We start from the raw sequence: 26,539 nt of genomic DNA, 5'->3' as shown, positions 1-26,539 counted from the left end.
TTTAGTGTTTGGTTATGTATGAAGTTTTCAATAATTACATAATGAATCAGTGATTGAGTGTGAAATCAGTGAAAATCGCGGAGAAAGAACTTAGCAAATAAATTAAAAGTTTTACAAGATTCAGTTGAAATTTTATTACCATGGCATAAAACTTAGTTAGCACAAGGCAATAAATAAAGCATTAGTATATATAGAACAACTGATAAATGTAATTAAAATAATGTAAAGTCTGAAGGAATGCAAATATCTGAGTTAACCAATATGTTAAAGAAAAAGTAGATCACTTTTATCAAATAAATTAAGACATAGCATCAGACAATAAATATAAACATCAATTAAGGTCAAGATGTAGCAGTATCTCATGTTACACTTGAGTGATTTTTTCACGGTCCCATGCACATCTCGCACTATATATGTTCCCAGAAATAGGCGTATGTATCATTATTCCAGTAACATTGGTTTACAAACATCCGAAAATGTATAAGTTTTTTCCATGCACTTTGGTATCTTTTGCTATTATTCCCCAGTTACCCATAGAATTGTGGTGCTGCATTTTAAGAATGCTCGACTTAGATGCGTTACTTGCCATATGTAGGACTTCTTCATATATTGATTATATAATTAGAGGTGATTCTACACTACGCCAAAAAATTGAAGAGGCACTGAAATTAGAATCACAGAGAAATTTCCAAATTCTCAACGAGCCCAGCTCGGCCATCCAAATAACCAGAGAAGGACCTAATATAATTTTTGGTTCAAATTGTCAGAAGATTTGTACAAATAAATCGAGCAGCATTATTAAACAAAGTGCACCAGCAAAAAAGAACTACACGAAAAAGAGAAATAATATGTCGAAACGGTTTGCTCCTTATAGAGTATAAATACAGATGTGAATATGGTCGTATCATCTGAAATATTTATGTCTCATTTAAATATATAAATTGATATAATAATTATTCCTTGATTTTGTTATGTTTTTAAAAATTGCGTTCTTTTAAAACCAATCTCTGGAAGTTACATTAAACACCTTCGTCGGTTATCTTTACATCACTTAAATCCTATATTACTCAACAGTGTATGAAGGGACGTTCTACATCCCTCAAATAGCTGTATATGTCTTGGCTTTTATGGATACTTTCCAGAATAATAATTTTCTCTGAAATAATTGTATTAAATTATATTTCGGTTGAAAAAACTACTTACTGTTTTTTACATTTCGTATATTTGATCTCTGATACACCTAACACCAAGCTGATCTTGATTCGCCACCTGTTTCGCATAAACACGATTTCTTTTAGGTGAATTTAGGGTTATATTGTTTTATACTAATTTTAAGTTTAGTACTAATATTCAGTGCAGCTGCAACGCGCAATAAATATTAAAAAAACCCGGGCGATTTGCAATTAATTAAAACAAAGAGTTAAAACAACGTTTGCCGATTTATAACCCGTAATTATAATATTTTGAAGAATTTTGCAGACGTTTGAAAAACGGACAAATATTGCAGGCTCTTTCTGTTACATACGAAAACTCTAACAGAATTCTATCTCTTTTTAAACAGAATAAAATGAGAAGGATAATATTGACTGACAGTAAAACAAATTTACAACTTTAGACAGACATATATTGATACACGTGTCATTACTGTTCTTAATTGCTATATGTATATTCACATAGTATTTCTTTATGATTTATTTGGATTCCCCATGCCACTAAAATGCTCTAAAAGCTCCTTGTATATATGGAATCTCCTTTTCTAACTTTATTTGCCATTTAGTAGCATCTATATAGTTTTAATATCTCAGAGCTGTACAATATCGTCTGAAACAGTGTCAGTACCCATTCCTTAAATATTTATATCTAATATATATGCTTACACATTATATTTTTAATAACCACCAGTAGTCATGGTATTAATAATTAACGTAACATACCCTGCCAAGAGGCGTAGGTTAAAAGCCTATATTTTACATCATGTCATTATGTGAGCTTTGGGAATTATTGTATGTATGTATTACTCTATGCTGGTAATTTTGTTGATATTGTCACATCTCGTATATAGTTATTCCAATAAAACAGCCAATACACGTCATAGATGACGTCGTATATACTGTTAAATGTAGTGTGTAAAAATGCAAAATGTTTTATAGACGGAGTTTTTTCCTTTGCATTTTACTTTAGGTAAAAAGAAACAAAATGCTGTCTGATGCGTCGGAACATGTAACCAAATCACTCTGTAAAATTCGATTGGTGTTGGTACAGGTACAACACCGCTGTCAAATGTTTAAAATTTATTCGAAACATTAGAGTTACAAAGCTGAAAACGTAAACAAAATTGTAAGTTAGTACGGCAACATTGTAAGGTACCGACGTCATGAAATTCCACTCATTGTTAGATAGGCTATATCTTACAATTTTTATTGATAATTACACTTTCGAATGAATTTTGTTACAGTAAATTTAAAAAAATAAAAAAATAATGTTTTGTAATTTTTTCCTTAAAGTTCATGAAATGTTCAAGAAATTAACAAGTAAATGAAAACAGAACCGTAGAATTAGCAAATAATAAACCAGATGTATACTATCGTAATATGCATAGGCAGAACGTATCAATTATATACTATAGTCTATTCAAAGTTCTTTTGTACATACGTCATCAAGATGTTTACTGTAATGCCTGCCGCAATTTGTAAATTAATTTCAGAATCAGACAATATTTTCCTTCTCATTTAGTTCAAGTTAAAAGAATACACAATACTGTCTGATTAGTTCGAACGCGTAAACGAATGAACCTGTCAAAGTCGTTTGGTTGTCAGACGTATGCAAAATTCTTGAGTTCAATATTGCGACGTTTTGACATTACAAATTTGGATGACGTATGTACAACATAACGAGACTATAGTTTTTCATACAATCAGAAAATTGTACTACATCGGATATCGCCGAAATTGTTTTATTTATTTTTAATATTCGTAGCGCGTCTATATTATTTATAAATTTACATTTTTTTCTTTTATTTTTAGCGCTGTCCGTGAGATTTTTGACCAGAAGGTACATTGGAGAGTATGACCATAAAACAGGTGAGTTTACAACCTTGTATATATGGTACAGCCTTGAGTTGTTATTTAAGGCTTTTTAACACGGTTGCCGACCTTCAATTGTAGAATATAGCCGCTTAAAAATATTCATAGTTATTCGACTTTTATTTATATAGAGAATGAATTAATATTGAGTGTATTTTTATAAATTTTACATTTTTTTTTGTAAAAAGTGCATATATAGATTTTGTTTAAAGTGGTGGTAGTATTTGAAATAATCTCATCTCGAAAAAAGACATGCACGTAAAGTTCTATACATTTATTTTACTATTGTCACATGAAGGAAGGGTATTGGTATTAAGCCGTTATTCTATATTCTAAGACCATTCGAATACGACGGCTTTATTAATGTACTTGTACGTTCACCATACGTTTCTAATAGCACTCGATGGACTAGGTCAACTGTTTTCTTACAGCTAACATATACAGAAAACGTAATAGTGACGTATAAAGGTACTACCAGAGGAAAAGAAAATGTTTCTTTAATTTTTATTATAGCTCTCTCTTTAGCTCATACACCTTTCTTTCTTTCCTTTCTTCCGAATTGGCCAAGCTGTAAGAAGCTTTTGGTCCTCAAAGACGGAGCGTGTGGAAGAGAGAAAATGTTACTATCAACGCTAAGATCCACTTCTTCCGTATCCTTAACTTGCCAACCAAGCGAAACATTTTTAGTCGCCAATTCTACTTCTTTATTACCAACTATTGTTCAGCCGAATGAATTCCCTTGTAAGCGCGTGCTTAAAGCCACAGATGTGGCAGCTGTTGCTTACTATTAATTTGCTTAGTATTAGCTGTACATCTAAAAGACAATCTAAACAATTAACACTAACACTATGGTAAATTTTCAGTATAATTTTTAACAATCACAAATTGACGACACTATAATTTATAAAAAATAACCTAAAAATATTAGAAATTTTCTTATATCTAATTTTTATAGTTCTCCTTCCTGTAACACAATACTTCAGACATAATCTGATAAAAGGTTGTATTTCTTAATAAATTAGGTCATTCCAAAATAATAATTAGTGTTAATATTATTCGGAAACATAAAATGTATGAAACAATTAGTATACAATTCAAACGTATATATCAGTAATAGTTATGCTCTAAGTTAACAAAACAGTTAGTAAATATATTAAATATGTTATAATGGAAATATGCATTTCCAACAGACTAATAGAACATCAACATATGGTTCAGAAGTTATGGTAATCGTAAATCAGGATATGTATATATATGAAAATATAGGAACTATATACTATGTCCAATACAAATTTTAGAAAAATAAGGACTCAGATAATACGGATGAAATACAAGTTGGGAAAAGAAATAAAAATAGTTAAACAAAACACGAAACAATAAACACTCGAACAGATACATTCGATAAAGGAACGGGCGATAAAAAATAGATATGCGCAGAAAAATTGAATCACAAAGTCTAAATCCGCGAAGCCGATGGTTGTAAGAAGGATATCTTTAATAATGGACAGTGAACAAAATGTTACTGACAGTTTGAGAAGCTTACTAGCTACTAAACTACCTAGCTTAAATAAATATAATTCCTTATTTCCTCTTATAAAGTGTATATAAAAGTAGCCATTGGTCCGTAACTAATCTAATATTGTATACTGGTTTAATTTAAACACTTCGATAATATGAAAATTCATATCAGCCTCACGTTAATCAAATCTCAAATTTCTCAATACATTTAGCAATAACAAATAGAGAAAGGAAAAAATTCTATGTATTTTTAGTGGCTATCTTTAACTAACCAAGGTTAAGAAGGTATATAAATAACAGACGTTTTTATATACTATATTTTCGAAATCACTGATATGAAGGACAAAGTGGTCAAAGTATTTAATCTGAATTGATGACAAAACAATCGAAATAAAATATTTTTGGTATTATATTTAGATTACTGACTTACAGCTTATTTTAATTTAGGATAGCCATTGGATGTTATTAGTTAAAAAACCTTAATATGATTATTTATGATATAACTTGATGATTTTACACTTGATTTTATATATTATAATTAGTAATTCATTTTACCTGCCTTAATAGTGCTATCATATATATATATATATATATATATATATATATATATATATATATATATATATATATATATATATATATATATATATATTAACAACAAGCAATATAACCCCAAAAAGAAACCATGTTTATGCGAAACAAGTGACGAATCAAAATCAATCTTGGTGTTTCAGAGATCAAATATACGAAATGTATAAAACAGTAAGTAGTTTTTCAATCCAAACATAATTTCATACAATTATTTCAGAGAAAATTGTTAGTCTGGAAGGTACCCATAAAGATCCAAAAGATATACAGCTATTTGAGAAATGTAGAACATCCGTTCATACATTGTTAGATAATATAGGATTTAAGTGGTGTAAAGATAACCCACGAAGGGGTTTGATGGAAGTTCCATATATTGCTTTTAAAAGAATACAATGTTTAAAAACATATAACAAAATCAAGGAAGAATTATATCAATTGATATATTTAAAAGAACCATGAATATTTCAGAATGGTACATTGGGTTGCTCATGGCAAGATGCTAATAAATATAGTATAAAGACAACAAAGGTTCATGGAAATAGGTAAATGTATTGTTAGTCATAACATTTATTCATTGCAGACATATGGTTCTTCATGCTGGAAACAGGAATAGTTTTATTCCTAGTGCAGAATTAGTGTTTCTCTAGGTCCAAAGGTGACAACCATGAAGAAATGACCCATAACTTGTCTTTGCAGTAGTTTGAAAATTAGCTTTTAAAGAACTTGGAGGAACCACCAGTTATTGTTATGTACAATGCACGATAACTATATATATATATATATATATATATATATATATATATATATATATATATATATATATATATACATATATATATATATATATATATATATATATATATACATATATACATATATACACATATATATATATATATATATATATATATATATATATATATATATAATCAACAAAGGCTGCAATTAAGGAATGTCTTAAAGTACATAAAAGAAGTTTTGAAGAAACCATGTTAAAGAATGAACTACTTCAAATTATCACTCGGTACATATAAATAAAGTAATAATTGCATTTTATGTAATTTACTTTTTTAGAATTAAGACTGAGAAAAGATACATAGTAGACATGATTACTGAATGTTATGGCCACAGAGTATTATGTCTCCCTTCCTATCACTTCATTTTTAATCCAATTGCATCGAAAGAAAGAAGAACCAAGCGTAAAACATAAATCTGCTCTCTAATGAAAATAAAATACATTACTCAGATATACAAGTGTTAATTAAGTGGATTAGCCCTTCGGGAGATACCACTACATACAAAAATGCGTCTAGAACCCTACCGATACTAGTGTGGAAAGAAGCTCAATGTATATATAATAAAACAACTCTAACCTATGATATACTATAATGTTAGAATAAATTATATTTAATAGAATATTTGTTCAATTATTTTATTTATATTAAAATTTTGTTATATATCAGAGCCTAAATGTACTAAAACTCAAACTAAACTACTAAAGGTTGAAACGGAATTATTTAGAAAATTAATAATTCTTCATATATTAATTCATATTTCATAACTTTTAAATTGGTAAAAAAATTAAAATTTATTTCATTGGTTCAAGACCTTATTAAAGGCCCCAAAAAAATGATAATTTTAAAACGTATGTGTGGTCTTGTAAATCAACATTGATAATATGTTAAAATGTTGTAGTAATATTTTACGTAAAATTATAAAGCAACCGTTTCAATTTCAGTCGTAAACACTATCATTACAGTTTCCCTAATGCATTCACAACGAAAATAATTTTCCGTATAAACGTCCGAGAAAGTGACAAATGCGATGTTACAATATAGTGCGGACCAAAATAAAACTAATATCGTCGCCACGACCACAACACAATGAGACGGCTCATAATACAAGCGGTATTTTAAATACTTCATATTTCACTTCGAGTGTGCGCCACCGATAAATCGCTTCAACACGAAATACCGTTACAAAATCCGAAACCGGCTTGGAAGTATGCGGTTTTGTTTTGTTTTTCGGGGTCTGGTGTTACGTATTGTTTACGGAGCGTTTCCTATAGGATATCGGCTGTTTGTACTGAAAGAGATGGTACTGTGCGGCGGATTGTCAATATTACGGTCAGGTTAAGTTAATTCTATTTACTGGAGATACAAAAGCATTACAAAAACAAGTTAGGATCCCATCTATAGTCTTTACAATCTATATTTCAGTGAAAAAGACACGTATTTCCTTTTAGGAAATTAATAGACACGTTTTTTACGAAACTGTCCAAAATTTCGCCTTAATACATGAAAGAAAGATTCTAAAATAAAATAACGTAGAAGCAAGTACAACTACTCGACAATAAGCAAGACATCAGAAGGTTGAAGCGAACCAAACCACATAAAGCTATATATAGTACAAAGCTCATACTCTTATCTCCGTTACTCTTAACTAGTGCTGGGAACTATCGACCAAAAATCGACTATCGACGGTTTAGTAATTGACTATTTTTTATTATCGACTGTTTCAGTCTCTATTTTTGGTTCGACTGATTTTACTACTTTTTACCAGTGACTGTTTTCAATCGCTATTTTCGATCCAACTGGTTTTATCACTATTTACTATCGACTGTTTCAGTCGTCTACTTTTAGTTACTATTTTTGGTTCTACTAGTTTCATTCGACTGATTTTTAACGTTCTGGCTCCGTCGTCCTAGCCGCGACCTTGACAAAAATGTACCCAACTTATGTTTACATAGATTTATATGTAATATATATAGTTTGATGAATGATAAACAGTAAAATAATTTTGACTGTTTTTATGGCAATAATAGGTAATATTTTTGTTAATAAATATTTCCGTTCAATAATAAATAAAGCATTTACTTTATTTAAAAAAGCATTTTTTTCTATGATCAAGTATATGTTTAATTTTATTTAGTATTTATGGTTATTGTACATCTTTAGTTTTTAGGTTTTGTTTAAGTTCTATTCTATTGTCTATATTTATTACAGTATATTATTTTGAAATAGCAATTAACATATTAAAATACTATAAAATATTTATGAGGTATTATTCTATTCCATAGAAAAATTCCATTCCTATTTACAGATCCACATAACATTCAAATATAAAAGCTATTTTACTTCATTTAAAATGAAATTATTAATCGCATTTTAATAGTGTTCAGTAATTATTATTTTCCTTTTCTTTTTTAAAGTTAGTACGTAAAGGAATACGTATAAATCTCCGAAGGAAAGGTTTCGTCTTCGTCTGACATCACGAATTGAAAAAACAGTCGAACCGTGTATTTGACTGAAAATAGTAATTACCATCAATTAGTAACTACTAACTTACAAACATCAGTATGTATTTCGCAAAATAAACTTATATTGGACTACACAAAACTAATCTTAAGAGTAGTGTTGGGAACTATCGACTGAAAACAGTCGAAACAGTCGACAGTCAAAAAACTAACGACTGAATATAGTAATTACTTATTTGAAATATATTATGTGAAAGTTATGTTCTGTATTGATGCAGGTATAACAGAACGATAGTAACAAATTATTTTTAAAATAATAATGTACTAGGTAGATCTAAGGAAATGGGTAAGACAAAAATTAAAGGACCTTGTTCTTTAATATATCAGACAATGATGATAGGTTCTGCCAAGGACATATTAAAATAACCTATCTCAAGTCGAGTATTATACAATTTTCCATTAATAAACAAATAAATACATGCTCAATATATAAACGATTTAAAATTATAGTTATATGTCTAAGAACTTGGAAATTTTACAAACCTCCAGTCAATATGTTCAAAAAATTATGATTTAACAACAAATTAAAACTTATATTTCAAAGTAACATAATAATAATATGCCTATAAATATATATGATTTATTTCACGTGCCGTTGATATTACTGTGTCTGTTAAAACTGAAACAAAGACTTCGTAAAACAATAAACTAAAAACAAAACCTTGAAAACAACTATAAAGGTTTTTAATATAAACGGTGCAACATTTACAACCAATAATAAAATTTTGATTTACTAAAGCATCAATATCCATTAAATGCTCCTTTGTTGCGGATTTAATTGGATATTTAAATATATATTCTGTGTTGCTACTGAAATTCCGACAAATGGAAAATATGAACTGGTTTTGTTTATATAATAAAAATTAAATATACACACGCCACTGACAACTTATGTATAATAATATACAGCAGATAGACAAAATAATATGAACTCTATACAATAAGGGACATCTTCCGTATAAATAATGTATGCATTGCTCAGTTAATATATCCAATCTTGTAGATTACATTTCAGTTTATTATACACTGTGTTTGGCGACGGTTGAAACAAGCAAAGATGTGTGATTTCTCAGATGTTAATTAACGTTTTCAGAGCAACAGTATCAGAATGTACAGAACCTGGAAAAACATCATCCACGAAGAGAAATAGTGAAATAGACAATAGTGGAACAGATAGAGACCGACGAACATTAAAAAGAATTGCAACCAGACAACGGACGCAACACTAATTCGAGAAATATTGTTTAAACATCACCATCATCTCACTGATGAAGTTCTTATTATGGCTAGCGTATTGTTATCAAGCACTGTCGTAACAGGTCAATTGAAAAGGTCCTAGCCTGACAGATAGATGGCGCTACTAGAATTAAATCCACATGTCTTTTAGATAGCCCTAACACTCAAAAGATGCGTGTATAAATACCACACCTGTTGGATCATTAGTTTGTGAATTACAGCATTTTGAGTGAAGTAAATTTTGTTAATAAAAAGGAATTTCGAGTGTTGACAAAATATTGCTTTTTGAAGGGGAAAAATAGAGTTGAAGCAAAAACTTGGCTTGATGCCGAGTTTCCGGATACCGCCTCAGAAGAATCAACCATCAAGGATTGGTATGCTAAGTTTAGACGTGGTGAAATGAGCACCGAAGATGGTGAACGCAGTGGACGCCCAAAAGAGGTTGTTACCGACGAAAACATTAAAAAAATCCACAAAATGATTTTGAATGACCGTAAATTGAAACTGAATGAAATATCTGACTCTCAAAAGATATCAACTAGACGTGTACCTCATATCATTCACGAATATTTGGGTATGAGAAAGCTCTGTGTAAAGTGGGTGCCGCGCGAGGTCACTGATCAAGATGATCAAGCGTAATAAACCCGAGTTTTTGCGTCGATATGTGACAATAGATAAAACATGGCTCCATCATTTCACTCCGAAGTCCAATCGACAGTCATCCGAATGGACTGCACACGATGGACCCGCTCCAAATCGGGCGAATACGCAACAGTCGGCTGGCAAGGTTATGGCGTCTGTATTTTGAGATGCGCATGGAATAATTGTCATTGACTACCCTGAAAAAGGAAGGACCATCAACAGTGACCAGTACATAGCGTTATTGGACCGCTTGATGAACGAAATCGCCGAAAAACGGTCGCATTTGAAGAAAAATAAAGTGCTGCTTCACCAAGACAATGCACCGTCTAAAAAATCCATGAATTGGCCTTCGAGTTGCTTCCTCATCCACCGTATTTTCCAGATCCGGCCCCCAGCGACTATTTCCTGTTCACAGATCTCAAAAGAATGCCAGCTGGGAAGAAACTTTCGTCGAATGACGAGGTGATCGCCGAAACTGAAGCCTCTTTTGAAGCAAAGGACAAATCGTTATTACAAAAATGGTATCGAAAAGTTGGAGGGTCGCTATAATCAGTGTATGTACCCTTGAAGGGAATTATGTTGAATAAAAACACTAATTTTGCCAACAAAATGTGCTTTATTATGGTAGGCCGGGGACTCTTCAACTGACCTGTTATTTCAATGTAATAGTAAATAAACTGCCAAAAGGCTTCATTCTTGGTTTGAGGAGCATCAGAACATCATCAAACGTCATCCATGGATAGCACAATCGCCAGTCCCGAACATAATTGATCGGGGTTATTGGGAGTGATAAATATATTTTCACATCCAAAATCATTAAAGCAATTGACGGATGTCCTGTTACAAGAAATCGAAAATTCAGTGTTATAAAACTGGTGCTGATGAAAAACCAAGGGTGACTAGAAAAGTATATGTCAGATGGTCATACTATTTTGGCCTGTATTTATAATTATATGTTATATAGCATATTAAGTATATATCCTACATATCTCTTAACTATTTTTCAATAACAATAATCTTAACGACTTTATATTATACATATATATGAGCGTATTTAATTATTATATATAAATACATTGTTAAAGCAATGACCTACATAAATGAAATAATCAATGTCAGGAGAAGCTTAGCGAGTTAATTTAATAAATGTACACGTTTAACTCGACGTTAAATACGTACACTCAGCTGAGATCTTCATCTAATTTAAATACACCCAATAACAATTTAAAACTGTCTACAATTCCAACGTTTTACTTTTTCCGCCGAGATAATGAGTTTTTGAAATTAACGACAGCTTGTCAAGGGGGATTTATTTGAGGAACTTTACGTGGAGACATGGAAAACCTGCATTTTGAAATACCAAAATACAAAATACCAAAAAGCACTATTATTTTTTACTTCATCGTAATTTGTAGGAAATATTTCCATTGCATATAAGTTCATCATTATTAGTATAGACGTAAAAATGCAATCTAGTATTTTTTTTAAATTTCCCCCTGAAAATATTCATACTGAACTGGCATAGGTACTAGATGAATATTATCATTCAAAAACAAATGCTTGTAAGAGGACTGTTTCATAAAATGGTTGTACAGTGGTATGCCAAACGCATGGATTATATAGTCAATTCAAAACAGCAGTGTACCCACGTGACCTGTCAAAACGCCGCAATGTTACCGCAGAAAATCTGAGTTTTTGTATATCAATTGTATATCTGAGTAATGTATTTTAATTTCATTAGCATATTTTCTTTTTACGCTTAGTACTTGTTTCATTCGATGCAATGTTTTCTTGTAAAGTCATTTTGATATAACTATATTTCTACTTAGCTCTTTCTTAACAAAACTATATTTAATTACTGAATTCTCCTTAATGGATTTACCAGATCTGTAAAACAGTTAGTATTATTTCTCTCCTCATACATTTTAACCAAACGTTCATGTATATTCTGAACAATAACAATCATGCTCATAAAGCTTTCACACACTATAATAAAATTTCCTACAGTTAAAGTATATTAATTGAATACTGACCTTTAGTTGTTCAGCATTGAATCATAAACCAACATTCATAAAGTTTTAATCAATCACTCTCACTTTCAGAAACACTTATCAAGTGAATAACTAAGCTGTTTATTTCCAATAATGCCTCTTTCCATAAATCCAAGCAGATCAGGATTGAATATCCTCCTCGACTTGAATGTCTATTGTAATAATTCTTTACAATGCCCCATATCAACTCAATTGGATTAAATATGCAGCGATAGGGAGGAAGACATAATACTCTGTGGCCATAATGTTCAGCAATCTGATCTACCATGTATCTTTTCTCAGGACTATTTCTAAAAAAGTAAATTACATTAAATGAAATTAAATATTTCATTTATATTTACCGATTAACAATTTGAAATAGCTCATTCTCTAACATGGTTCATTGGATATAACAATAACTGATGGTTCCTCCAAGTTCATTAAAAGCTGATTTTCAAACTACTGTAAAAACAAGTTATGGTTTATTCCGTGGTACTCACCCTTGGACTTACCTTTTTCCATGAACTTTTGTTGTCTTTATACTACATTTATTATCATCCTGCCATAAGTGACCCAATGTACTATTCTGTACTTTGACAGTTTATAACCCGTAATTATAATATTTTGAAGAATTACGCAGACGTTTGAAAACAGACCACATTTGCAGGAAAATATTGTCTGACTGTAAAACGAATTTAAAACTTTCGAAAGGCACATATTGACGACGTGTAATATATACAGGTCAGCAATTTTAAACATCTTGTTGCATATCTTAGTTAACATGCTAAGTCTTGTAGGTTAAATATTAGTGTATGTGCTGTTTTGCGATGGTTAAAACAAGCGATCGATGATCATTTAGATGAACCTTTTACGAGCGAACGGTAATGTGTATCCACGGTTATGACAAAACGCACAAGACACATCCTCGGTGAAAGAGAATAGTAGATGAAACTCAAAGTTAAATGATAGAGAACGAAGAGCATTAAACAGCATTGTGGCCAAACAACAAAAACTACCGTATGGAAGAACGACACCCTTTATAACAGAAGGCAATGCAATAGCGAGAGCTTCATAAAGCAAGCGTTCATAGAATACTGAAACCCTTTAGGGTTTATAGAGTTTATTATGATCAGAGGGAAGGAGGTTACGTTATCATTATAGGGACAATATATTGATGTGCAGCTGGTTATTTCATTCTCATTACTGACCAGATTACGGCGATCGACAATGATGAAGTGACTAAACACTGCTATATTCCAAGATGATAATACATCCATACACAAAACCAAAAAAGTTAGCACAATCGTCAGACCTCAACGTAATTGAGCCGTTATATGAAGTTATAGAGCAGAAATTGAAGACATACATCACATTCTATTCTACTGAATCTATAGACAAAAATTATAAAAATCTGTAAGTTTAATGTATGAATATGACGAGCCTCGATTCATACACCTATTATTATCAAGTTAAAATATCAAATATTTTTTACCAGTTAAATAAAGAAGATAAATTTAAGTACAGTCAAATTTTTGTTCTAAAACCATAATATTTCCTAACAATATAAATGTCTTTTTCTGACATTCTCCCGTCTTTCTCGTCATTAGTTTAACTGAATCAAACGAATTGTGCGTTCTACTTAGTGATGGGCTGTCAAGAAAATTAATATAGGAGATTTTGCACTTAAATGTGAGCATTTATAAAACTAGGTTATCAACTAGAATAAACTACTCCTATTTATAGTTCACAGACATCATCTCATAGAACATACATTAACAACTCTGAATATAAACTAAACATCATAAAGATACTGTGACGAATATGTTTACATGGTGTACAAATGTGATTGACCTAGTCACAACCAGGAAGCAATATAATTTAAATTGCGTTATTTGAAAAAATCCCATCAGTATTGCCAAATATTTATTCTAGAGTCTATAATAAAAAAGACTGTATCGATGGATGATTAAATAAATCAAAATATATAACCATAGAAAACGTCCCCAAAAACATAGCAAGATTAACTGTCAGTAATATTACAAATTGGTCTCAATGACATTTAACAATATCAACACTATAATTTTAAACTGACATAAATACTCTGTTATATAAAGAATGTACTACGGACCAAGGAATAAACCGTATGCAGGTTGGAAGGAGTGCGAAGTCTAAATGAAGTCCAAATATGGAAAGGGAAATAGAGAATAATTTTGAAATTTTTATATATAACTGTCTTTGAACCAATTGAAGAATAGCAAGTAGACTTTCATGTAATGCAGCATGAGTACAGAGTCATATAACATCAAAAACTGGTGAAGAAGTAGTTAAACCTTAACAAATTACTATTAGTATATTAACGAGGACAAGTGTCTAAGGACCAGAATGAAAAATAAGAAATAAAGCCACGCTAGATGCAGAAGGATAAAAAAGAGAAACAAGAGGAGGAAGGGAGAGAGATATTTAAAATGGTAATAAATTAAGAGAGGGAGATTGTGATGACGAGAGGGACAGGTAAATATGAAGCGAAATAAAAAAATGGAAAAACATAAGACAAAACAAATTCAACAATATAAAAGGCAAAGGACACAAAAAACATGACAAACTGTTTTTCAGTTATCATTTCTAGTTTTTACTAGAAAGGTGCTGTGAATGACAATGCCGAATGTGCGAGGATTAGCGAGTACGGAGAAAGAACTCGATGAATCATTTGAGCAAAAAGTTAGATATATTAGCATCTACACCTCTTTATTGTACAAAAGATATTTTTGATGCAAATAATTCGAATATTTTGACGACATTTCGGAAGAATCCATTTGTTCTAATTGTACGAGCTGAATATATATGAATTATTCATATCAGTCCTATATTGAATAATCTAGTATATATATATATATATATATATATATATATATATATATATATATATATATCATATTGGATGACGTTAAATCATTACCTTGTGATACTAGACAGAAAAGCATGAGAATTCCACTTCTCACTTTGACCGAGATTAACAAATAAATTTAAAAAAATGTATTAGCGCAAAAGGCGTCCCAGATTTTGAATTAATTACAGGCAAAATATAACCTTTCAAGAAAAGCACTAATTAAGATCGTTAACATAGCAAATGCTTCATTCAGATTACAATTTGTACCATAACTGTGGAAGGTGGCTGAAATAATGAAAATTCGTAAGCCAGCAAAACCACCTCATGATCATACAGCATAGTTAAACTTAGTTCAACTTATTTAAAAAACTGTAATTGAAAATAATAAAATCATTGAGGAAAAACCTTTTATTCCGAATCATCAACTTGGTTCCAGGAAATAAGCATGCTACCACTGAATGTTAAGAGAACCACCAATGTCATAGAAAAAACCCTAGAAGAAAATAAAGCTTGTTGTGTAATATTTTTAGATATTGTTCAAGTTTTCTATAAATGCACAAGGACATAAGGATATAAAGCAAATGACTAAAATGACCAATATTCAAAAATATTAGAGTTGTATATAACTGATATATTAAAAGTACAAGAAGGTATGTCACATGGACGTGTATTGGGACTAATGGATTCTGTTAAAGCTAAACATCAGTAAGTATATTCGGGATTTTCTTTCCTAGACAACGATGGCTTAGTTAGAGCCTTAGAGAGAGTAAAGCCATTTGAACTAGTCCAGGGACGTTATAAGCAAAAGTCAGTACTTTAAAAACAGTGCAATAAACGTTAAGCCCAAAGGTGCCTATAGTACAATAGGTACTTTGTAATTTTTAAACTATAGCAAATTAGAATAAAAAAACGTTTTCTAAAACGCAAATATCTATAATAAATATACATTATGTATCAACCTAAATCAACAACGCTGTATTACAGATTAATGTTTCTTTTGCAGAGGGAAGATACAAGCACGAGGTGTTGGTCGACAACGACCCAATATTATACGAAATCCTGGATACGTGTCCAAAAGTAAGTATCAATACATTTTATAATTCGATCCCTTTCTAAAAAAAAAACAAATTAATTATATTAAAGCGAGGTTTTCGAAACAATTACCGAGACATAAATAGGATTTTCGATCCAAGTACGAAAAATAAAAGTTTCAAAATCGCCCATAACTTTCGGATTATGACAATATATATTTTTCAAGGTGTGTGTCTCATTATTTTGTGTCTGATATATTTATTAAAGTTAGGTGAAAAGTTATAGTCATAAATATTCATTATATACAGCAATTTACATTGTTATGTTGATATATGAATGAAATAAATATGGTGCTATATTTTTATGACCAGTCATTTTTAGCTCAGTTTCAGGTCATTCTGTCTGATCTTCCAATATTAATATTATGCCCCTTCAATAAGCATATTATCTTATATATATATATATATATATATATATATATATATATATATATAAATAAACTTGGTAATAAAATAAATAAAATAAATTTCTATTATCGATATTGCCAAGAGATGTGGATTAACAGAAAATGGTAAAATAATTTATGTAATAGGAATAAAATATATTTTTCAACAATAACATTTATTCTCTTTAAAGACTAAATATATAGACAAATATAAACCCCCACAAAGAAATAAAAAAATCGAATGTAAGTTCAATATTACCCTATATCTAGTTCGGAAACCTTATAATTTTGTTACTCTCTGATTTTATTTTCAAGTTTTCTAGTGGGAAAAATTAATATATAAATAATATAAATTCTTTTTTTATTTTATTTTAATTTATTTATTTAAAACCGTCAGCCTCTTGGGCTATTTATATGATATATGATTAATATATATTTTTCAACAAAGATGTCTATTCTATTTAAGGGCTAAATATTTATTTACAGACAATTATAAACCGTCACAAAGAAATTAAAAAAATTAATGTAAGTTCAATATTCCTTAATATTTTACCTTATTTTTTATTACCCTCTGATTTTTTCTGGTTCAACTACTTTGTTTTTTAATTGTTACTTGAAAGATAATGTTTTCTTTATTTACAAACGGTTGCTATGTTTTAAGATGCAATTACAATTAGTTAAAACGAAAGAAATTAGGTACGAAAGTATAATATTCCAAGGTTTGGATTAGTTAAATGGATTCAAATTTTGTTTATTAAAAATCAACCAGTAAATATAACAACTGATGTTACAATTGATCTTTCAAATTCAAATTGAGTCAATACACAGAGTAAAAGAAAAATGTAATGATAAGTTTGTATTAATGTTCTAAGTGATTTGTGTCAATAGTCCTATTGAGAGAATTATTAGATTAAAATGAATATACTCTTATTAACTATTAGGAGATTTACTATGATATTAAATACGTGTATTTTATAAAATTAACTTCGAAAAATCAAAACGAACTAAAAAAACTGAGCTATGAATTTTATTTATCCAAGAAAGTTATGAATAATAACAGTAATTGAATAACTTAGCTACTCTATTAGACACAGTGCCTATTTCGTGTTGGTTTGTATATATCCAATTCATCAAATATTTTCTACTTTATCAGTCATAGAATGCGCTCAGTGAAAGTGCCACTTCAGAACTAAAACGTTGCTGCTGATGTTATAGAACTTCCAATATTCTTCGTAAAATCACGCCACAGTTAGCGATTGATTGAAACACTGAAACAAACATCCTTGGACTATGTTAGTCTTCCATTTTTCATATTGCGTTATATGATATTGATTCACGTTTGTTAGAGCTATTCGCTGTGTCTTCCAGATAAAAGGTCGCCACATAAGCCTGTGACGAATTCGTACACCCTTCAGTTGACACACATGTTCGAATCATTGCAATCTATGTTTCTGAATTTATACTACAACTGAGTACTGATTGTCGCATATGAAATAAATAACCTACTTTCTAATACGATTTCGGATATAAACATCTGGCAATCGCCTGTAGTATGACATTTGAAAGACTTCAATCTTAGAGATTGTAGCAGTATGCAAGTATCAGATAAGAATGGCAAGAGATATGCGTTCGAAAAAGGCAGATTATCTCTCTCATCACTCTTCCATATATGCAATCCTAGAGAAGACAAAGCACCTACAACTTGGCTTATTCAATTTATTACTTCAGCGAGTTGCTAAACTATGTGACGGGTTATGACTCTAGAGACTGACTCTACAAACGTTCCATCCGATTTTTAGAATGTAGTCCTCGATTAGTCTTTGAAATGTTGAACGTTCGATATTCGATGCTTTCTTCGTCTACTGGCATCACTAGCTTAATATTGTGTCTAAATTTTAATTTAAATTTGTGATATTTCTCGAAATCGATTAATATCACTTTTTTCCTCTTGTAAACCAAGCATATTTCTTACCAAATATAATGAGATGTCTTTATGCTGAACATAGCACTGTTTGTTAACTTGTGAATGAAGAGCTAGATTGTAAGTGAAGTCGCATTCACACTTCCTTGGCACAATCACAGCCAATGCCAGTAATTTCAGTCCAAAACAGGCCTAAAATCAAACATACATGATATAGATCTTTAATTATCATATCAATCAATAGATACCACTTCATTATTTCTACACTGGTTGAATAAATTCTCCAAAACTCAAAACAGTGCTGAAACTATGGCACATAAGGTAAAATTCCTTTTAATACAACTTTTAGGAATAGTCAACAAACTCTTGTTGCTTTATGTGTGTTTAAATAACGCCGCCTAGGGATGCCGAGAAAATATCGATATATCAGGTATCTCCCCCAGCAATTTCTAATAAGGATTTACAGAAGCCAGCTATTAAATTATTAGTTTATAATTAAATGCTTAGGAGTTTTGCCATTTGTTCTGAAATAAATTTTACGGCTATATATATACTTTGGAGATGTTTACCATCTCATTTAATCCAAATAACATTCTTAGTGTCGAGCAGGAAAACAAGTTTGTTATCCCAATAACTCATCTGTAAAATATAGACGGATCGATAAAATATTCATAATATTTACGTCTAATTCTCGGTTTATTTAAAATTGAACGACGATCACCCTGCACCACAGTCGGATATAACGTGAATTCCGCCGTATAACACTTGTTGAAACATTTAAACTCGGTCGAAGTAGGGTCGTTCTGGTGCCAAATTTTATTCGCTCGCAAACGCTTATAAATATTTCCAGATAAATATCCAATGGGGATATAATTTGGTATTATTCCAACAAGAGATTTCGGAAACTAGTTATTTATTTTCCCACCACAAAGGCAGGTCGTAACATGAAAAATGTAAATAGGTTTAATTGTTCCTAATAAAATCAGAGTCATAAACATTAGTATATATTATTATATTACATATATACTATAATAAAGGAGAAGGCGCTTGACGTCAAGAGGAACTAAATCTGACTAACAAGCTAGATTTTGAAACAACTTGTAATTTAACTCACTGATTTTTATGAGCTGAGTGATCAGGATTGACACGTTAATGAAATATTTTTCTGCAGGTCTTAACGTTATTTGGTTTTTTGTTTTAACACGTTTGTTCGGACTTTTTTCACGAATTTTAAAAGCCATTTAGTTCAAAAGTTATAATCTGAGTTTTTATTTTACACGTTAAGTGGTAATCAACGAACACGATTGTTTCTACATTATGGTTACTGAGCACAAACACGGTTTAAAAGATGAATGAATGGATGGAAGATTGATTCATACTCGATAACTTGATTTGTTTTATGATCATGGTGGTAAAATAACGTCCTATCCATAACGCTGAAAACTAACAAAATCCTTCGATGGAAAAAACGTTAAGGGAAAATACTAAATGGTATTAAATTGCTTTTTTGATTTGTTGTTGGTCATATAATCATTCGATTCTGCTCACTCATTCACTTTAAAAAGGTATTTATTTGGAAAAATAAGAACAACATATGAAACAAAACAATTTTTATTATTCTCTACAACTAATTCCCCATCTTTTTAGTAAGATCAATCATTTTCGCAGCTTCAGCATTTCAAAATCACGTGCCAGCCATGTCATGTAGCACCATTGTTGCTGAGTACTATACATCTTCCTATTTTAGCTGCAAAAAGGTATCCTATATTACTCTTGCAACATCTGGCCAAGTGTTATTATACAAGAATGATTTTGCCTCGATAGATATTTGTAATAAGAGTTTCATCTGGTTTTAGCAGCTCACAGTACACTAGCTCTTGCTGATTTCACTATACATGCATATGAACTTTATAAATACTCCACTTAGTGTCAATATGACTGACTCTCCTAGACTAATATATGGGTTAATGCGCTTGGCGTTGTAGTAGATACACTTTTTATTACCACAGAAAAATTCTTATTGTGCCCTCACCCTATGAGGTCATTCTTTTTCGCAGCAGAGAGAGGTCTGCGAAGTATAAGTCTTTACCAAGACATAGAAAAATAATATTACCATAATATAAAATAATTGTAATGTTGCTTTATAGTGAGGATACAAATTTATTTCGTGATTGTGATGGTTGACATTAGGCTTACTGAAACGATGAGATTGGCAAGCTAGTTTGCTGTTATTGATCCTTGGTTTGGCTCTGTTCTAATTAAAAGGATATATCGAATTTTATATCTAATGTTCAGGATTCTTAGCAGGATTTAATTCATAGAAAAAAAAATAGCTCGGCAATATGATTTGTTGACATCTCCAGGACAGGACTATAATAAATAAGATCTCTAAAACTATTTGTTACAATGCTAAAATGATCTAATATGATAAAAATATTTATAAAACAAAGAGCACATCAAGGGAAGTTCAAAATAAAAAAGTTCAATTTAAGGGAATTGATATAACTCAAATTAATATTAAGCTTCCTGGATTGAGATTTTATTGGGATGTAAGGCGTGATTCCATTGAAGCATCCTTAGAATAAACACATCAAATATTTAATTTGATTAGTTCTTGATCAAGATATTATTTGTAAAAAATACAAAATAAGGATTTTCCCAGACATTTTATGTATTCAAGTGTTCAACATAAATCAGTTCGACTTACACAATTATGCTTCTCATATAAAGTACGAGGGCATATAACCGATTTTGACAAGTAGTGTAGTAGGACTTCCTTGCAAACTACTCCGTTAATTATATACAATAAAATAAAAATAAATATACATAAAAAAGCCTAAAGATAATGATAAACATGTTCGTTATACTAATGAGGATCTATATTTTCTCTTACGAAAGATTGAGAAAACTTATAGCAAGGCAACTTAGTTTAGTTGTACCAATACCTAGATGATTCTTGATAAACAAAGCAAAATGAGTTTCAACTATACAAAGAATTACATATCTATATTAAAAAATGCATCTTTAGGTAGAATGAGGAACGTCATTTAGTCTTATTTTCCTTTTCTTCATATCTATAAACAGCAAAGCGATGTTAAGCCAGAAACGTCACCCTCTGTCGAATATGCATGTTTGCAAAAGTTTCTGTAGCGATTATCACGCTTTTAGTCAAGGTAATATACGCAATCCCATCAATCTGTTGCTACTGTGTTTTTAACATGAATATAGATCTACTTGTAAATGTAAAATATCTATAAATCAAATATTATTTTATAACAGATTATTTTAAATTTCAGAGTGATAACGACTTTCCTACAAACGACACGATAAATTGGGCAGATGGCTTGCTTCTAGTCTATTCAATCAACGACAGAAAATCCTTCAGTTATTTGAAAAAAGTCGGAGCTTTGATATCCGACAGTGACATTCCAGTATACGTAGTGGCAAATAAAAATGATATGGTAAGTTGTTCAAATCACCCATTAATTAATTATTATAAAGGGAATTATTCTGTAGATAACGAATGTACGATGTGATATAAAAACCAAAAAGTATGTGAGTCATAGTAATGACATGTAGGAAAATTTATAGGGAATTATTAAAATTAAATATAACACACATTTTAAACACTTCAGATATAACATATAAAACCTTGTGGAAATTCCACATACTAAAAATAACTAATAAATGAGAAAAAGACAGTAAAACATTTATTTTGGACGCCTGTACGTTATAATACAATAAGCGGGAATTATCCTTTAAAATTAACAGATAAATCACCTCTATCAACCTTTAAGTATATCAAACAAATCATTACCCAAAATCATTTACGTAAATATTTGTTTTAAAGTTTCAATTTTTATCACCAATATCTTTTTTTAAGCCAATGCCATGGCAGTATATAATAAATTGTTATATATAGAAATCGTACTACTACAACCGTATATTTTATGTGTGTACTACCTTGACTCATCTTTCAAGTAAGAATGTAACGTTTTAGATAAAAGAGTGGATATCACGTAAATATTTAAACTGAAAGCTCCACACCTTCGAAAAAGAATGAACGTAAAAATTTAGAGCATAAATAAAATGTATCGTGTAGGTGAGATTTATTGAAAAACGATTCGTATTTGATACGGATATTCAATTAAAGGGTTTATTTGAATGTGGCCGGTGGGAAATTTAATACTAGAACTTGATTAATCTGAACTAAACAATCATCAAATCAACTTTTTGATACCATTTTTGTAGTACGTAGTACGTTTGTAGATTTGTCCTTTGCTTCAAAATAGGCCTCAGTTTCAGCGATCTCCTCTTCAATCGACGAACATTCCTTCTTCATTCCCAGCAAGCATTCGTCTGAGATCTGAGAACAGGAAGTAGTCACTGGTGGTCAGATCTGGAGAATACGGTGGATGAGGAAGCAATTCATGGATTTTTGACACGGTGCATTGTCTTGGTGAAGTACCACTTTCTTCTTCTTCAAATACGGCCATCTTTCGACTATTTCGTTCTTCAAATGCTCCAATAACGCCATGTCATAGTCGGTGTTGATGATCCTGTCTTTTTCAAGATAGCCAATGAAAATTATTCCATGCGCATCCCAAAATACATGCCACCATAACCTTACCAGTCGACTGTTGCGTTTTCCAAGGTTTTGGAGCAGGTTCATCGTGTGCAGTCCACTCGAATGACTGTCGATTGGACTTCTTCGGAGTGAAACGATGAAATGAGCCATGTTTCATCCATTGTGACCTATCGACGCAAAAAGTCGGGTTTATTACGCTTGATCATCTTAAAATACTGCTTCGAATCATCAACTCGTCGTTGTTTTTGGTCAAAAGTGAGCTCGCGCGTCACCCACTTTGCACAGAGCTTTCTCATACCCAAATATTCGTGAATGATATGATGTACATTCGGAGTTTTCGTCGGTAACAACCTCTTTTGGGCGTCCACTGCGGTCACCGTCTTCGGTGCTCATTTCACCACGTCTAAACTTAGCATACCAATCCTTGATGGTTGATTTTCCTGAGGCAGTGTCGGGAAACTGGACATCAAGCCAAGTTTTTGCTTCAACTGTATTTTTTCTCTTCAAAAAGCAATATTTTATCCCATTTTTATTACAATAACAAAAGTTCCTTCAGCCAAAATACTATAATTCATAAGCTAATGATCGGACAGCTGTCAAATTTATACACGCCTCTTTTTAGGATTATGGCTAACTAAAAACATATGGAGGTTAATTCTAGTAGCGCCATCTATTTGTCACTAATTTGAAAATAAGGAACGCTTCAGGACCCAGGCTACCTAGCCTCGGTGATTGACAACTGTTTTAACTAAACTAGAATTAAGAGCTATTGTCACAATCGGAAAGTGAACCCGCGACCTCCGTTTGGGAGCTGAACGCTTTAACCACTACACCATAGAAGCAGTTGTCAACAATATTTCTGCGAGGTCTTATATGCTATGAGAAGTGCATAAAAAAGGCTTTTAAACTTAATGGCTTTTGCACTGAACGACTTCCGATTTTCCGTCACAGCAGCTCAGCAATAACATTAAACACAAGTATCTGATTATTTTATGGAAAAAAAGTGAAAACTTTGTACGTGCCTTTGAGGGCTTCATCTTAGGACCACCTCGGAAGTACACTCTTTCGAATTTAAAAATAATTTTGACAATCGGTCCACTATAGACGGAGAAATCGGCGAACACATGTTAAAAAAATACACACAGGCCAACCTAGAATCTCCTCCTTTTTCGAAGTCGGTTAATATGTAGCCGACTAAGTAACCGCAGTGGTTAAGGGTACAAGTCCGTGATAGTCGTAGTTCTAGCTTCACATGGCATTGACCTTATATTTTATATGTTAATTAAAATTTTCTCTAGGCAACAATATAAAATATGACAAGGAAAATTATATCAGTTACGACAATAACTATGCTAGATAAAGAGTAACTAGTGTGGATAGAAGCTCACATTAAGGTGTAGGTCTTGTCCAGATAAGCCCTGAATGCGTTTATAATATTTATATTATTCTAATAAAATTAAGTTCTTAGTAAAAAAACTGTATTCAATGAAACTGGCTAGTATGACTTTGAAAATCCCTCTCCTTACCCACCTGTATTCAGAAACGCATAGGCAAATCTAAAAAGTAAGACATACTATACATGCTTTGGATTTCGTTGAGAACTAGAATGATAACAATGCAGACAAACTTTAAAAACAGTTTAAATTGTGACTGGTGGTCCAAGTCTTCTTGACCACTGAGACACGTTAAATCTATTTGAAAATAGTTGTTGTTTATATGTTATATGTATATGTTAATATTTATATACATATATATATATATATAATATAATATATATAATAATATATATATATATAATATATATAATAAATATATAAATATATATATAATATATATAATAATAAAATAAACAAACAAATTAATAGAAAAATCTCTATTAATGCTTGTTACTAATAACAATTATAAAGGAAAACTCTTTACCGCAACTAAACTAATACAAAACTATCTTCAAAAATTAAAACAATATTTAACACTATTAATATTCTTCAAAAATATGAAACCTTGTTTTATTTGTCCCTTTCGGTGTTTTGATGTCGTTTCGTGACTACGACTGTGCTTGTTAATTTACTTACTAAAAGGAAATAAGTATAATAAAAAATTCAGAGATTAGTATGTATGAGAAAGGATGAACAGGTAGGAATGAAGGGCTGTGAATTGTAGAAGAGACTATATTGTAGAAGTAAACAATATCGCGAAAGACTCCATCAGACTGGTGCGAAACCTTGTTTTGTCTATTTGGAGAAGCACCTCTGATGACGCTATAATTGCATTCGAGTGAGTAATTATCTGAGCGTACTTCTAATACTGAAAGCATACTAGTGTAATTTTCCTCACTCAATATCCCTCACCAGGTGCAGAGATTTTCGTAAACTCATCTGTTTCACACACACATCAATTTTCTGCCCGTTTCCTATTTGCAGACTATTATTGCCTTTCATATTCTCTTGCAACTGTTTTTTATTCCTTTTTCATTTAAAATATGTAGTGAATCGCCTAGTTAACGTTCAAGTTAGGCACAATTATGATTTCATTTTATGATCAGATTATAAAATCAACTTAATCAAAAAAGAGATTGCCATTATAATTTAAATTAGAAGGGAAGACAAAAGCTAGAAAATCAGCAGTATCCAGAACGATATGAGATTACCCTGAATTCCATCACGTCTATGACTGATGGGAGAAATCAGCCGAAATCAATGCTGCCAATATAATCAAAATTTGGCAACAAAGTAACTAAGTATAAAGTAAAAGGTTTCATTAAACTGACTTGATACTTCCTATGGATAACATAAATACAGAAGACTAAAATATTTAGGTCGTCTTCCTCTATTAGACGTGATGTCCTTTCTACTAAAATAGAATGCTTTTATTGAATGAACGAATTCCAGCTCGTATTTCGTAAAGCATTACATTTATACCAAAAATTAAATGCTTTATCAATTATTGCAATACTACTAAACAACATTATATAACATTAACCGTTAAAAATTGTTTAAGGTTCATTTAAGAGAAGTTAGCGTTGAAGAAGGTGCCATCTTAGCCAGAAACTTGGAATGTGGGTTTTCGGAGGTCGCTGCTGCTGAACAAGTTGCTCCCGTAGCTGTTGTCTTTCAAGTAAGTTGATTTTTCTTTAATTGATAGCTATCTACGCAACAACAGTCTTTACGAATGAATTAATAATAAAATAATAATATATAAAGTTGTTTAAATTAATTAAATGTTAATATTTTGCTATCATTTACCATCAAATTAC

At 30.9% G+C, this 26,539-nt stretch overlaps 2 protein-coding genes across 3 annotated transcripts in view; one reads left to right on the top strand and one right to left on the bottom strand.

The window, feature by feature from the left end:
- Positions 1-26,539, bottom strand: part of LOC143204121 (uncharacterized) — a 236,256-nt gene that overhangs the window by 178,640 nt on the left and 31,077 nt on the right. The window lies entirely within an intron of this gene.
- The window catches only part of LOC143204116 (ras-related and estrogen-regulated growth inhibitor-like protein), a 66,375-nt gene that overhangs the window by 38,552 nt on the left and 1,284 nt on the right, over positions 1-26,539 (top strand). Inside the window, exons 2-5 of the mRNA XM_076416583.1 lie at positions 3,024-3,080; positions 16,304-16,377; positions 21,995-22,159; positions 26,284-26,400. Coding sequence (XP_076272698.1) covers positions 3,024-3,080; positions 16,304-16,377; positions 21,995-22,159; positions 26,284-26,400 — 413 coding nt within the window. The remainder of the gene's footprint in view (positions 1-3,023; positions 3,081-16,303; positions 16,378-21,994; positions 22,160-26,283; positions 26,401-26,539) is intronic.

Source organism: Rhynchophorus ferrugineus, unplaced genomic scaffold (genome assembly GCF_030347505.1).
Source record: "Rhynchophorus ferrugineus isolate W39M unplaced genomic scaffold, kcgeb_rfMv2 rfM10, whole genome shotgun sequence".
In the NCBI taxonomy this organism is placed as follows: Eukaryota; Metazoa; Arthropoda; class Insecta; order Coleoptera; family Curculionidae; genus Rhynchophorus; species Rhynchophorus ferrugineus.
Note: the sequence above shows the minus strand (reverse complement) of the source record. Positions and strands in the feature narration are given on the sequence as shown.